Source organism: Nerophis lumbriciformis, linkage group LG01, assembly GCF_033978685.3.
Source record: "Nerophis lumbriciformis linkage group LG01, RoL_Nlum_v2.1, whole genome shotgun sequence".
Lineage (NCBI taxonomy): Eukaryota > Metazoa > Chordata > Actinopteri > Syngnathiformes > Syngnathidae > Nerophis > Nerophis lumbriciformis.
In genome coordinates, this window is record NC_084548.2 from 35,013,123 (window position 1) to 35,026,754 (window position 13,632).

The 13,632-nt window shown below is 36.8% G+C and overlaps 1 protein-coding gene across 3 annotated transcripts in view; it reads right to left on the reverse strand.

The window, feature by feature from the left end:
- Window positions 1–663: 663 nt before the first annotated feature.
- Window positions 664–13,632, reverse strand: part of LOC133619285 (acylamino-acid-releasing enzyme-like) — a 49,679-nt gene continuing 36,710 nt past the window's right edge. For all 3 annotated transcript variants that reach the window (XM_061980246.1, XM_061980263.1, XM_061980255.1), the window contains 16 exons: window positions 13,445–13,582; window positions 13,018–13,109; window positions 12,900–12,940; window positions 12,200–12,321; window positions 12,030–12,090; window positions 11,866–11,963; window positions 11,701–11,752; window positions 9,485–9,573; window positions 8,144–8,282; window positions 3,309–3,392; window positions 2,221–2,301; window positions 1,941–2,029; window positions 1,478–1,668; window positions 1,263–1,365; window positions 1,076–1,182; window positions 664–979 (listed from right to left, as the gene is read on the reverse strand). In XM_061980246.1, the coding sequence (XP_061836230.1) occupies window positions 871–979; window positions 1,076–1,182; window positions 1,263–1,365; window positions 1,478–1,668; window positions 1,941–2,029; window positions 2,221–2,301; window positions 3,309–3,392; window positions 8,144–8,282; window positions 9,485–9,573; window positions 11,701–11,752; window positions 11,866–11,963; window positions 12,030–12,090; window positions 12,200–12,321; window positions 12,900–12,940; window positions 13,018–13,109; window positions 13,445–13,582 (1,596 nt within the window). In that variant the 3' untranslated portion in view covers window positions 664–870. The remainder of the gene's footprint in view (window positions 980–1,075; window positions 1,183–1,262; window positions 1,366–1,477; window positions 1,669–1,940; window positions 2,030–2,220; window positions 2,302–3,308; window positions 3,393–8,143; window positions 8,283–9,484; window positions 9,574–11,700; window positions 11,753–11,865; window positions 11,964–12,029; window positions 12,091–12,199; window positions 12,322–12,899; window positions 12,941–13,017; window positions 13,110–13,444; window positions 13,583–13,632) is intronic.

Genomic DNA, 13,632 nt, shown 5'->3' on the forward strand with positions numbered 1-13,632 from the left:
AATGTCAACGCATCAAATCATAAGGGTCATGCATTTTAGCGTGAGCTTGCAGACAGATAGACATACTTATTTGGACATTAGGTCAAGCTGTCACAGACAGAGCTTAGGCTGTGAGGAGACATAAAAAAAAAGTCAAGACAAAGTATTATTCTTATCTATTTTGGCAGGTGCATAATAACACTGACATGTGACATGCAGCGACATAAATACTGTCAAAAGCACCTTTTACACACAAAGTTGAATAAATCAGAGTGCCGGTGTACCTAATGTTGTGACCGGATGAATTTGTGTTTATTTTTGACCGTGTCTGGAAAAAAAAAAGCGGTGACGACTAAAATATATATATGAAAACAGTGTACGATTTAAAAAGATAAATTATGATACTTTTGGAGAGATTGCATGGTTTCACTTGCAATCTGGGAACACCTCCAGAATTGAACATCTTGCAGAGAAACTCTAAAAACGTGTTAATAAAACTGACTGTGGAGCAAAATCTACACCTAAGAATATCCATTTTGTATTATCTGGACCACAAGAAAGTGTTTAAAAGTAGATTAAAATCATAATAGGTCGCCTTTACTGATACACACTGATTATAAGGTGACTCAATATACCAGAAACGCTTTACTGAAGTGTAATAATATGGAATAATGACAACATCCCCAGTATTAAAACAGGCCTTTATAGTAGTAAAGTATAGTTTAAGCAAATCAAAAAGTGTAAATCATTAAGATTCATGAAGATATTGAATACAATTAAATGAATGTAGTTACAAGGTGTGATCTGGTCTGAAAGCATTCCTTTGCGTTGGTTTAATTGACTCTTTTATATATAGCAGTATTCTGATCTATTTTTGCAATTTCAATCTTTTCATTTAAGCGCCAGGTGTTGGGTTATCCATAGAGCACTGTTCACAAACCCATCAGACTCTGCATCCACATTGGACAGGGAGTGGTTGTTTCCTGGATACATCAGTAAACTATACACGCCAGAGAATGAGAGAATGAACAAGTGACACACTCAATGAAACTCGTATCTGATAGAACATACAAAACTGGTCATCAGAGCTGCTTACCGGACTGGGATCTGCTTTGTTTTCAAAGCTCTGTAATATTCAATTCCTTGTTTATGGGGCACACGCTTGTCCTCTTCTCCCAATAGGAGTAAGACAGGTGTCTGCACCTGGATCAGAGTAATAATAGACAGAATATAGGAATTATCACACACAGAAACATTAATAGACACACAAAACATGCTCATACTTGTGGGATATGTTTGATTGGAGACTTGTCCAACATTTGTTCCCAAATCGCAGGCTCATATAGAACATCTGTAACATAGTCAAAGCCAGCCTCAAACATACACCTGCCAAGAAACAAAGGCGTGAGAGGAAAAAAGTGTTGTTTCATTGACCACAGAACATGATGTTTTGCTGTGTGCTAAAGACTGTAACATTAACAAGGAGGTCAAGCTGTACCAGTCTGGGATGTCTGTGCAGCCAACCATAGAGGCCAAATTGACGACAGGGTTGAGGACTACACAAGCCTTGTAGAAATCGGGATATTGGCCAATGAGATGACAGGCTAAGAAACCACCGTGGGAACCGCCCATAACTGCAAGCTTCTGTCTATCGAACACATCACCTTTGAGAACACTTTCAACTGCAAACTGGTCGAGAAAAAACATGAACACACCAGGTTAGACAACATAAATAACTGTGGAGAACTTTATGATTGACACTGTCAACCTGTCATAATCACACGTTATAGGGTTTCCAGGTAAAATAATTTGAATGAGAAATAACCTTTTAGCTGAGGGAAAACAAACCAAAAGACCACAGCAACATACAACTTGAAATCAAAAAGCATGTACTGTTAAGTACTTATAAGATCAAATAAACTGTATTAATCCCCTAAAAGGGGATTTAATTGGGTTTTTACTTGAACATCTTTGACGTCTTGAGTGCCAACATTGCCAGGCAATGACAGGATATTGTCTTGGCCAAATCCAAGTGAGCCACGATAGTTCACTGAAAGTAAGCAAAAAATAAAACATGGATTTCTGTAATTATTAGTAATTATTACCCATTTATAGAATCAGTGCTAAATATCAAAGTGAGCAACAGGACTGTTGTAGGTTAAATTACTGGACTACATAAAAAGACAAAACAGTCTATGAATATTGGAGCAAGTATAGATAATATGGCGGATTTAAAATTACCTAATAATATAGCAAAGCCCACTTTGCAGAGCACACCGGCAGACAGAAGCCAGTCAGCTACGATCACTGAGTGTGGACCACCTAAAAAAAAAAACGGAATTTAAATACAGATGCTTCAAAATTTTTTCATTGTTGTAAACGAAAATGTCAACCTGAGCTATATTATACATGCATTAACAATAAATAATTATTCATGCATTATGAATCAATTTAAGCCCTAGACTAGTATGTGTGTACATTCAGAAAGGGACAATTAAGGATACTCTTTCATGGAAAAAAAATAATTCCCCCCCAAAAATACCCATTGTATAATTACATAATAATTATTTACATATGTCTAACAAGTGAAAAATAATTCAGAGTAAGATGTTTTATTGCGTGCTTATTGCAGATTGATTGGTATTTGGAATTTTGATGTATATTGTATCGGCCTCCTTTTGTCTGTATTTTTTTTTTACCACAACAACAGCAGATACAATATACACACAAAATAGCAGTAATTCATATTTTATAAAATAAATCATTAATCAAGTCGATATTTATAGAAACTGCTCCAGCACCAGCTCGTTTGCCCTGCTTGTGAAGAGTTGCTTTTTTTTCCCACTGCAGCGCTACCACAGCTACGATCTTGACCCGCTGAATTCGATACATATAATAAAGGTGTTGATGAAATCCCCTGATGTTGTTTGGCGCTAAATCAACAACAGTAGCGCCGCGTTAAACATCTTGTCGCTACTGGTCCGACCTTTCTTCAAAAATAATATTAAATAGAAAACTTAAAGCGTTGTCCAGCTGTTTACGGACATATCCTGTTCATGTTTAAATAACTTTTACTGCAAAATAATACTGGCTCTAAATATTGGTTATCGGCTTCCTTTAATACTATGGTAATAATCGGTATCGGCCATGAAAAAAACATATCGGTGGATCTCTAGTGCTTACAATGTTTGATGTTTTTTTAAGTGTCCTGTGACGTGACCTGATTGTGCAAAATTTGGGACTGACTAATTATTGCAAAAATAACCACGTTCTCTGTTTTGTTTCCTCAGCTAAATTATTAGGAATCAAATAATAAAAACTTGACCAACCGTGAGGATACACAATAAGAGGCAGCTTCACATCATCTTTCAACTCCTTTGGTTTAATCAGCAAAGCTTCGAAGTCGAGGCCAGCTGAAAAAAAGAAAACAATTCAATTATGGAAGTCCTCTCTCAAATTAAAGCTAAAAGTCTGCAGTTATAGCACATCTTCTTGTTTCATTTAATTTCAAATCCATTGTAGTGGTGTATATTTACACATAGATAAACACCCAATAATAACTATATAAACTGAAGTCCAGAGACTTTTCCAATCCTTTTAAAGCCGCCACTGTCCTCTTATATTTTGTAGATCGCTGTCCGCTGGTATATCTCGGATATATCATAGTACGTCCACATTGCAGTCATGCTGCCTATGATCCAGTCGGTCCCGTGCATACTGCTTACGTCATCACAACATCTGGTATCGACAGTGCTGTTTTGGTGATTAAAGTATTTTTTCGTCGACCGAATTTTAGGTGTATATATATATATATATATATATATATATATATATATATATATATATATATATATACATACATATACACATACTGTATATACACACAAATATGTATCTCCAATGTGTATGTTTGTGTGTTATAATGCTCACTGCTCCCATGATTTGTGAACACACCGTGTTGGCAGACAATGAGGGAGTGTTGTGTTTCTGGGAGTGAAGCACAAAGACGGACGTGTGTTCACGGGAGAGAATGTGTTGGAATTGGGCTGGTTATTAGCATAAAATTGGCAATAAATGTTAAAGAGAGCGTCAGACTTTGTGTCTTTTTCTGGATGCTACAATACATGACTTTAATGTGTTTTCACATAAAAAAAAAACGCTAATTTTTAAGGTGTGGCGATATATATTTTGCCGTGGCGGTGCGTCACGATCAAATAAATTAAGAGGAAACCCTGATAACTATCTGCAGTACTTTCAAACCAAATAAATACAGTATATTAATTTAGGCTGTAAATTTAAGAGAACAATAATCTAATAACTGAATTATTAGATCACGATTATTCTGAAACGTGTACATTTTGAGAGAAATCGAAAGGAGAATGATATATGATAGAATGATACACAGAGGTGTGTAGTAACGCGCTACATTTACTGCGTTACTTCAGTAACTTTTTGGATCAATTGTACTTGTCAGAGTAATTTTAAAACATACTTTTTACTTTTACGTGCGTATCTTGGTGAAGAAGAAACGCTACTTTTGCTCCGTTACATTGAGTTTAATTCCTATCATTACAATTATTTATATCACACATATATTTATATACATATATTTATGTACCCCGCCTCCCGCCCGATTGTAGCTGAGATAGGCTCCAGCGCCCCCCGCGACCCCAAAAGGGAATAAGCGGTAGAAAATGGATGGATGGATATATCACAATTATGTATAATCCATTGACTAAGGCTTGCATCTTGTTTTGTTTTTTTAAGTCACTCATGTGCGTTATACGTACACGCACGACCATCTACACAAATGGAACCAACACATGTAAGTTAACTTCATGATCTGTTGTTAAATAAGGATTAAAAACATGAGATAATGTTGCACCTTTCTTATGACACAAAGCAAAAAGTCTCTCTTGTCAAAGTTGTCCCATAAACTGGCGGTCCGACAGCGAAGCTTATCCAAAACAGCTGACTATCATTGGCGCTGCTTGGAGCGTCGCGAAGCCCATTTGAATGCGTCTTTTTTGTCAATGTTGAGTAAAACTAGCAGCATATTTACATTCAAACATACAAGCCGTCCTCTTATAATGTTTTAATCCAACAAAGCAGTGTTGTTGAGCTTTGGAAATAACAGAGCACAACCATGATATAATCAGAGGAGTACAAGTCTCTGTTTGTGCTGTCTACACGCATACGCTGAGCAGAGAGTTTTGGAAGTCTACACCTTGTCCAGCGTTTACAAAAATCTGCGTTTTAAAGGACAAAAGTATGCGTTTGCATGTGAACAAGAGGCCTAAATGCAGAGATAATTGCTTTAATTAAGTATCTGTGCTCGTGTGGATATGGTCTCAAATAGCATTTTTTGTATGTCTCTGATGAGCATAATAATCACAACTGTCATTTAAACACATTAAAACAATACCAACAACACCAAATAGCAGTGGAAAATACTTATCTGTTAAATCCAGAGCTTGAAATTTACTAGTGCTAGCTAATTAACATATAGTATTCTCTGCTTCTACTGTATTATTGTATTACTGTACTTATTCTCACATAGCTAAACAAGCTGAAATGACCACAATTGCCCCCTGGTGTACGAGGGCCAAGTGCGTATAGCTAACAGTCACATTAGAGATAATAGCATGGAAACTAGAACTTCACATATACTGTATGTTTGAAAACAGAAGAAACTGAATTATTTGACAAATCTAACTAATTTAGTGTATAGAAACATACTGACTGTAAAAACTGACATGACGTCAGACAAAGCAGCACACATTTTCAAGCGAGTAAACAAACATTTAGATCATGTGCTGTCATCTGTGTCAGTAGAAATGTTCATATTTCTGCCTACAAGAATTCTACTTCTGACAGAGAAAACATGCTGCAGTAAGTTGTATATGCGTTTTATTTTTTACGCACACATGCACGAACACACATACACCTAGGGAAGGGTACCGTTAACATTTCAACCGTGACCGGTGCCGTATGGTCGAGGGGCCCCCAAATCGAACCCACATTGCTCAAGTGAAAGACCATCGTACTACTATTGAGCTAAAACACAGACAGTCTCCCGGACCGCCAACACTTGACTCAAAATATACTGGCTTCTATTACACTTGCACGGACATGAACATGGAATGAAATGGGTAATATTTTTTGCATTGTTGCTGTCCTGATGAGTGAAATCATGATTTTTTTTTTCAAATTGTGTTTTTGGGCAAGGGGTTATTGATGTTTGGGGTGAGGGACAAAAGCCTGTCAGCTCCAGGGTCACCCCTTAGGTTAAGTCGGCCCTGTTTATGGTGTACCAGTTTTTGGTACTTTTGTGTGTGAACATATGTTATCAAATATTAATGTCTTTAATAATAATATAATTGTTTTAATTTGTGGTTTAACAATGAGCTGAAAATAATGATGTTCTCTAGGTGTTAATTCTTTATTTTTTTACTTCTGAGTCAAATTTATAATGTTTATTATTTAGTAGACTTTCCATGCATTTGCAATTCCGAGAAGTTAAATCATAGTACATACTAAAATATTTCTAAAACTCTCGAGACCGAGAAGGGTCTCAGTGACAGGCATTGTAGTTCTGTATAGGCTGTGCATACAGTGTGTATCAGCTGACATTCACATACAGACTTTGGCTCTTCCTCACAGCTATGCTCGGATGAAAGAGAAACGGCTACAACTCAATGAGAGAGTCCGCAAAATATCTTAATGAAGCCGTGTTTCAATGAACACCATCACCATTTGATTACCTGTACTCAAAACAAACTTTGCTTTTCAATTTTCATCTTTAGCGATCGGACATCATTGTTTAGAAGGCAGCGGCAGTGTTTCCTCCTCCCCGCCACGGTTCCATATTCCCCATCGTTTTTCCTCCTCTGCGCCGTTGTTTTCCCCAAGCTGCTTGTATTTTCACATCATCGGACAGATCAGCCGGTGAGGGAGCTCCCAACGACACAGGGACAACAGTGTGATTTTGAAATAACAGTGTCTTTGTCACTGCTCGTGAACAAGCAGCTGTTTAACGTCCGCGACAGTGCAGTTTTTGTCCAAAAGTCGCTATGGTGGTCAGTCCAACACAAACTTATTGCAGTCGCACGACACAGAATAAAAGATTACACTTGAACAACAACTGAATGGCATTACAAATGGCAGCAGCACAAGTAGTCAGGAGAGTAGCTCAACCAGAAGCGTGCACATGCAATAAAGGTATCAAAACATGAAACTGTTTGGTTTTATGTGAATCGATACCCGGTAGTACCGAAGGAATTCAGTCGGTGCCTATGAAAGTTCTGCCTATAAAGCCCTTAAAAAACATCCATACACCTCCATTAGGGTTTTATATACATGATGTAAGTATATATGTAATGTAGTAACGGGAACATTTACAATAATATTTAATATTTACATATTTTTATCATTTTAATCATATGGGGCACATTAATTTCAACAAAGCACAACGTTTCCTTTTTTTTTTTCTTCATCACTTATCACTGCAGACTTCATGAGAGTCAACAAACATAATAAAACAATTACTGTAAAAGGTCTGCTGTCATTAGGATGCCTACTCCTGGGATGTTCATATATATTACCATTTTGATGAAAAATGTCTGATAACCGGGTTGGGTGGGCGGCTGGCACAAGCGCTTTTCGTGTCGTTCCAAGTCCTAATTGGCAAACTGCACCAACTTGTCGGATTACATCCTCAGCCATCTACTTTCCAGTTGAGAGGCGTGATTTATGATCTACAATAAACTTCCAAGGAGCAGAGAAGCGGGGAAGCAGCAGACCACTCGATGATTTAACATAGGTACACCCAGTATTGATCACGTCACCGCCATAAATAGTTTGTCTGCGTTAGCGCTTATTGCAACAATATCACTAATACTTGGTTAATATTCAAGTCACGAAATGTAATTGGAGTACTGTTGCCACTTTTGAATGGTTATTTATTGGATTTTATGGGCGAAATAGAGGACCTCCTATTGGTTATGCTGTAAACTGACTTTTATTTATGTTTATTTAAATATATAGAATGCATTAAAAAAAATTCATCCATCGTCATATCTTTCATAATGATTGTGAACGATCGGCAAAATTAAAAAAAAAAAGTGCAGTTCCCCTGTAAGGTAGCTTGCAATTTTACACTTACGGTATTGACTGTTTTCTTGCTCTGAGGGAGGAGTGAAAGTCAAGATCTGCCAATCGATTTCTGGCAATGGCTGAGATTCCTCCAGTGTAACCCAGACGACTTTCTCCTGAGAATCCCTGCCCGGAAGGAACCCCACCCTCTGGACAAAGAAGGGACATAGCATTAGAGAAGGCAAAACACAAATTAATAGCAAATATCAATCTGACCTTTAACCTGTTTGATCTTCCATCCATCCATTTTCTTATTTATAATAAATCGAAAGAAACTTGTCCCTGACATTTTTGAGAATCAATTAACATTAACAAAAAAAACGCTTCGAACAACGCAACCAATGTATTATTATTTATCAAATCCTTTCAATATGCATACAACAAATAGGAGGGTCTCAGCATGTTAAAGTTAAAGTTAAAGTACCAATGATTGTCACACACACACTAGGTGTGGCGAGATTATTCTCTGCATTTGACCCATCACTCTTGATCACCCCCTGGGAGGTGAGGGGAGCAGTGGGCAGCAGCGGTGGCCGCGCCCGGGAATCATTTTGGTGATTTAACCCCCAATTCCAACCCTTGATGCTGAGTGCCAAGCAGGGAGGTAATGGGTCCCATTTTTATAGTCTTTGGTATGACTCGGCCGGGGTTTGAACTCACAACCTACCGATCTCCGGGCGGACACTCTAACCACTAGGCCACTGTTTCAATAAGTCAAATTTAACACTTTTTAAGACCACAATGAAACTATTTTAAGACCATTTTGTATCGATACTGACAAAAAAGTACAAAGACGAAGGAAAATCAGGGGCCCAGAATTAATTGTAACTACTGTATAGAAATTCATTGACTGCACTTTCACATTGGAAAACAAAATGTTTAACATTGCTTAAAACACCAGAAGCATCTCTATTAACTAATATTTGTTGAGACAATCCCTGTACAGTTGTACAGATGTTTTTGTGGCGTTTGAGCATCTTTTGGCATGGACTTGTACTGAACTTGCACTTTTAACATCTTACACACATAACTTGGCTTTGCTGTGGGCTTTCGTAATGACTGTATACATTCTGATCGGGCTGCATAGCATATTAATTAGTTTTGTTTAGTAGTTATGAATACTGCCCCTAAATATTTACCAAAACATTCCTTAACATTTTATGCATTTGTTCAAAATGAATATTATATAATTTATATTACCTTTGATGGTCGTATGTAAGACTTTTTATGCAATTTTGAAAGAATTAAAGACGTCTTAAAAAGTCTTAAACCCAATAATTGGAATTTAAGGCCTTAAGAACAAACGTTACCCTGAAATACTTGAATATAGATTGTGCGTCATGGATCCTACCAGACTTGGAGGGCAGTTTGGAGAAGCGCAGCTTGCCACTATCAGGTCTCTCTCTACAGTCAGCAAAGACCAGGAACCCATGTCAGAATCTACAGTTAAAGAGAGAACAACTATTACTGTTGATTACTGAGAGTGCCTTAAAAGGGAACTGCACTTTCTTAAAAATGTTCACAATCATTATGAAAGACAAGACGACGGATGTATATATATATATTTTTGCATTCTAACTCGTAAATAAACTTAAATAAAAGTTTGCTTACAATGGAGCCAAAAGAAAGACCTCTATTCCGCCCAAAAAACCCAATAAAAAACCATCCAAATACCACCAACAATACTCCATTTATATTTCGTGACTTGAATATTAACCAAATATTAGTGAAATTGTTATTATAAGTGCTAACGCAGACAAACTATTTATAGCCGTGCCATGATCACAAGCTTATGTAGCTATGTTGACATCATCGACTGGTGTCTGGCTTGCCTCGGTGCTTGTGGAAGTTTATTCTACATCATAAATCATGTCTTTCACCTTGATAGTAGAAGGATGACGACATATTCCGACAAGTTGGTACACTTTGACAGCCAATTTAGACACGAAAAGACGCTTGGTTCCACCCCCCTTTTCTTTGCGAGGATTATGAGTAATTATTCTTCTAAATGAGATAACAAGATTCTTTCAGTTGGCATCCTAATGACAGCAAAAATTGTACAGTAAGTGATGTTTTATAATTTTTGATGGCTCCCATGAAGTCTGCAGTGAGTAGTAATCAGTGATGTTGTTGAAAAAAAAGGCGAACATTGTGATGCGTTTTTTAAATTAATGAGCAAAATAGGCAAATATTAAATGTTATGATAAATGTGCCCGTTAATACTTTACATATATACTTACAGCATGTATATTACACCTAAATGGAGGCGTTTGGCTGTTTTTAAGGGCTTTATAGGCAGAATAGCACAACTTCCATAGGCTCTATTGTAAGCAGACTTTAGATCACATTTATTTACTATTTAGAATGCATAAAAATGTGTTCTTGTCTTACATAAGGATTGTGAATGGTAGGCAAAACTCCCCCCAAAAACTGCAGTTCCCTTTTAAGTACTGGAGGTACTGTTTAATAATTATATCACAACATTTTATTTTGACATTAAACTATGAATGGGATGTACAGCAAGGTGCATTGCTTTTTAGTTACATATATTGAGGAAGAAGGCATTTTGTTCAACCTGAACAGAATAAGCAGTAGAAAACGAACACTCAAATATGTCACAAGCACATTTTCACATGCACATAAAAAACACTATTCATATTTATATTACATATACAAGTACATATGCATACTTACACTCATGCACATAATCACGTTTCATCAAACATATATTAACGTTGTTGCCCTAGGGTAAACTGGGTGTAACACATGGCACACTGACAAAGCTTAACCTATTGTGACTATAACAATCTACAAGGTTAATGTAGGTTGCTTCTCTTTCTCCCCCTCCATTTTTCTGCATTCTTTCGTATCTCAAGTTATCATTACGTATATGTATTGTTGCATTTAAACAACTGTATTGTTGATAATAAAGGTAAATTATTGGTATTGTTCATTATCAATAGCGCTATTTCTATTGGTATTTGTATTGATCCATTTGTAGTGTAATAATGCTCATTGTCATTTCTGTATTATTTTTTATTTTTCGCTAACTGCTTATTTGCTATTACTTTTACCATCATATTTGTACATGTCATATTTGCTGATGTTGCTCTATTGTTGTTGTTGTTGTTGTTTGCTGTTGTTGTTTTTGTCTCTCTGTCTAATCCCCCTCTTGTCCCCACAATTTCCCCCTCTGTCTTCTTTTTTTTTCTCTTTCTATCCCCTCCTGCTCCGGCCCGGCTGCACTAAATGATAATATAAATACATTTAATAAAGTCAAATACAAATAAGGCAACAAGAGAAGTATCCTACACTTCTCTTTTGTAAAGTAAATCTGAACAGCCGACATGGGCATCTACATCAACTACCGGTATATGATTTGCCTGAGAAGCTGGACAGGACACAAAAAATAAAAAATAAATAAAAATAAAATAAAAAAATAACACTATTCTGCTGTGATATCAAGTTGCATATTGATTTAATGAACTATGTAAATGGATAATTATAAGCATTTATGTATCTAACTGTATACATTGAACATTAGTATAAAAATATTTGATGACTCACTCGAAGTCAGAGAGGATACACTCTTTGTGTTTATATCCACCATCAGAAGCTCCTTCAAAACAGACAAAATAAGCTGTTATATAGAGGAAGAGCTGAAGACATATTTAAAAGCAAAAAAGGAAATAACGCTTGCTTTTTTACTTTACTAATTTATGCTGTAAGTACCTTGCGGCTGCGCTGAGGACAGGCAACAATAATATGTTGACTATCAGCTGACCAGCATTGAGGTGGCAGCTGAGTGCAGTAAATGCCAGTGAAGCCATCTGTAAAACCAAATTAGGGCACATTTCACACAAAAGGTATAGATAAAGACTATAAATGTTACTTGCCTTCTCCTGGTCTCTTCACCACATCCACCACCACTGAGGTCTGCTTAGTATACCAATCATACTAGAGAGAACATTCAGGTGAACAGACAAAAATATAAGAAAACCATGCTTCAACATAGCCAAAAGTGAAAAGGAGAAAGTAAACATGTCTACTGTGGAACGGGCTTTACCATACACAGTCGGCTACACTGCATGTGCGGTCCATAAACTGAATATTCCTGATAGATAATCCGACACTGGTCTGGGCTTAACCTGGGAGAGCACACTCCACTCGTTCCAGATGACAACTGCTCTGAGGGACACAACAAATGCAATAAAATGATTGTGCTTATTCTTGAGTTACACTTTTGCTACCTAAATAACCAGATTCATCTCATTAGCCGAAACAAATAAAATAAAAAGAATAGTGGAAGACTATTGACAGTATGGCATATCCTTCAATTTTGACAAATCTACGACCACCCTTGACAATGAGTTGAAGAAATGCTGAAACTGTAATACACCAACTTCCCCACTAGGTTGTGCTCCTCATAACATTTTGAAATTCATACCACTATCCAGACCATGCACAGTATGGTACGATGGGTTTAAAATTAGTTTAAATTTGTGTTCAATAATCACTCCATGCGTCTATTTTCTACACCTATTTTCTTATTCAGGGGCAGAGGACACTCTGGACTGGTCGCCAGTCAATAACAGGACACATTTACACTGTGTGGGAACTGAACCCCCAAGCTGGCTGCACAGAAAGCAGTTGCCTGAACTGCATGCAGTGACTCTTGGTAAATTGTTTCAAATACATAATGTTCATCTAGATAGATTAAGAAAAAGAAAAGTAATGTAACAGATTTTATGCGAAGGTGCACTTACCACATTTCCCTCCAGTGAGGTCCACATAGAACAAGGACGACCTGACAAAAAAAAGAAACATGAGTAATATACTAAATAATGCTTTTAGTTGTCATGCAGATTTTAACTCTACAATCACCTCCTGTTAGGACAAAACTTGAGGCCAAGTCTAAAAGGCTCATGCCACCATCCAACAAACACCACACCTGTGTCACCAGGAGCCCAAAATGCCTGTAGAAACAGAAAAAATAAATTGACTTTTAAAAAGCTGTTTATTTGTCAAACAAAGTAACAATCCATTAAAATATCCTCCCCAAAACATGTCAAACACAAACAATACAGCCGCATTATTATATATTACTATTATTTTACAAATAATTTTTTTTTTTGTGTACATTTTAGAACGCGTAATAAGAAAATGTGTTTTACTGTGCTAAAACTTTAATTCACCATTAAAAAGACAAATTCCTTGAGATTCATTTTCAATTGGTAAATCAAGCTAATGTTTTATTAGTTAAGTACAAAATAATAAAAGCAAACAAGACCATCCACATCATCACACCAACCTGTCCCGGTGATATGTTCTCAGGTATTCCTTCTAATACAGACACATTGTCACTCTCAATGTCCAGAACACAGAGCACTGGGTGGCTCTTTTGAACTAGTGTCTCTCCCCAGTCCTCATAGAAGACAAACTGCTCCCCCTGTACATCAAGCAAGGAGGGACATTACATTAACCAGACAAGACGACAAA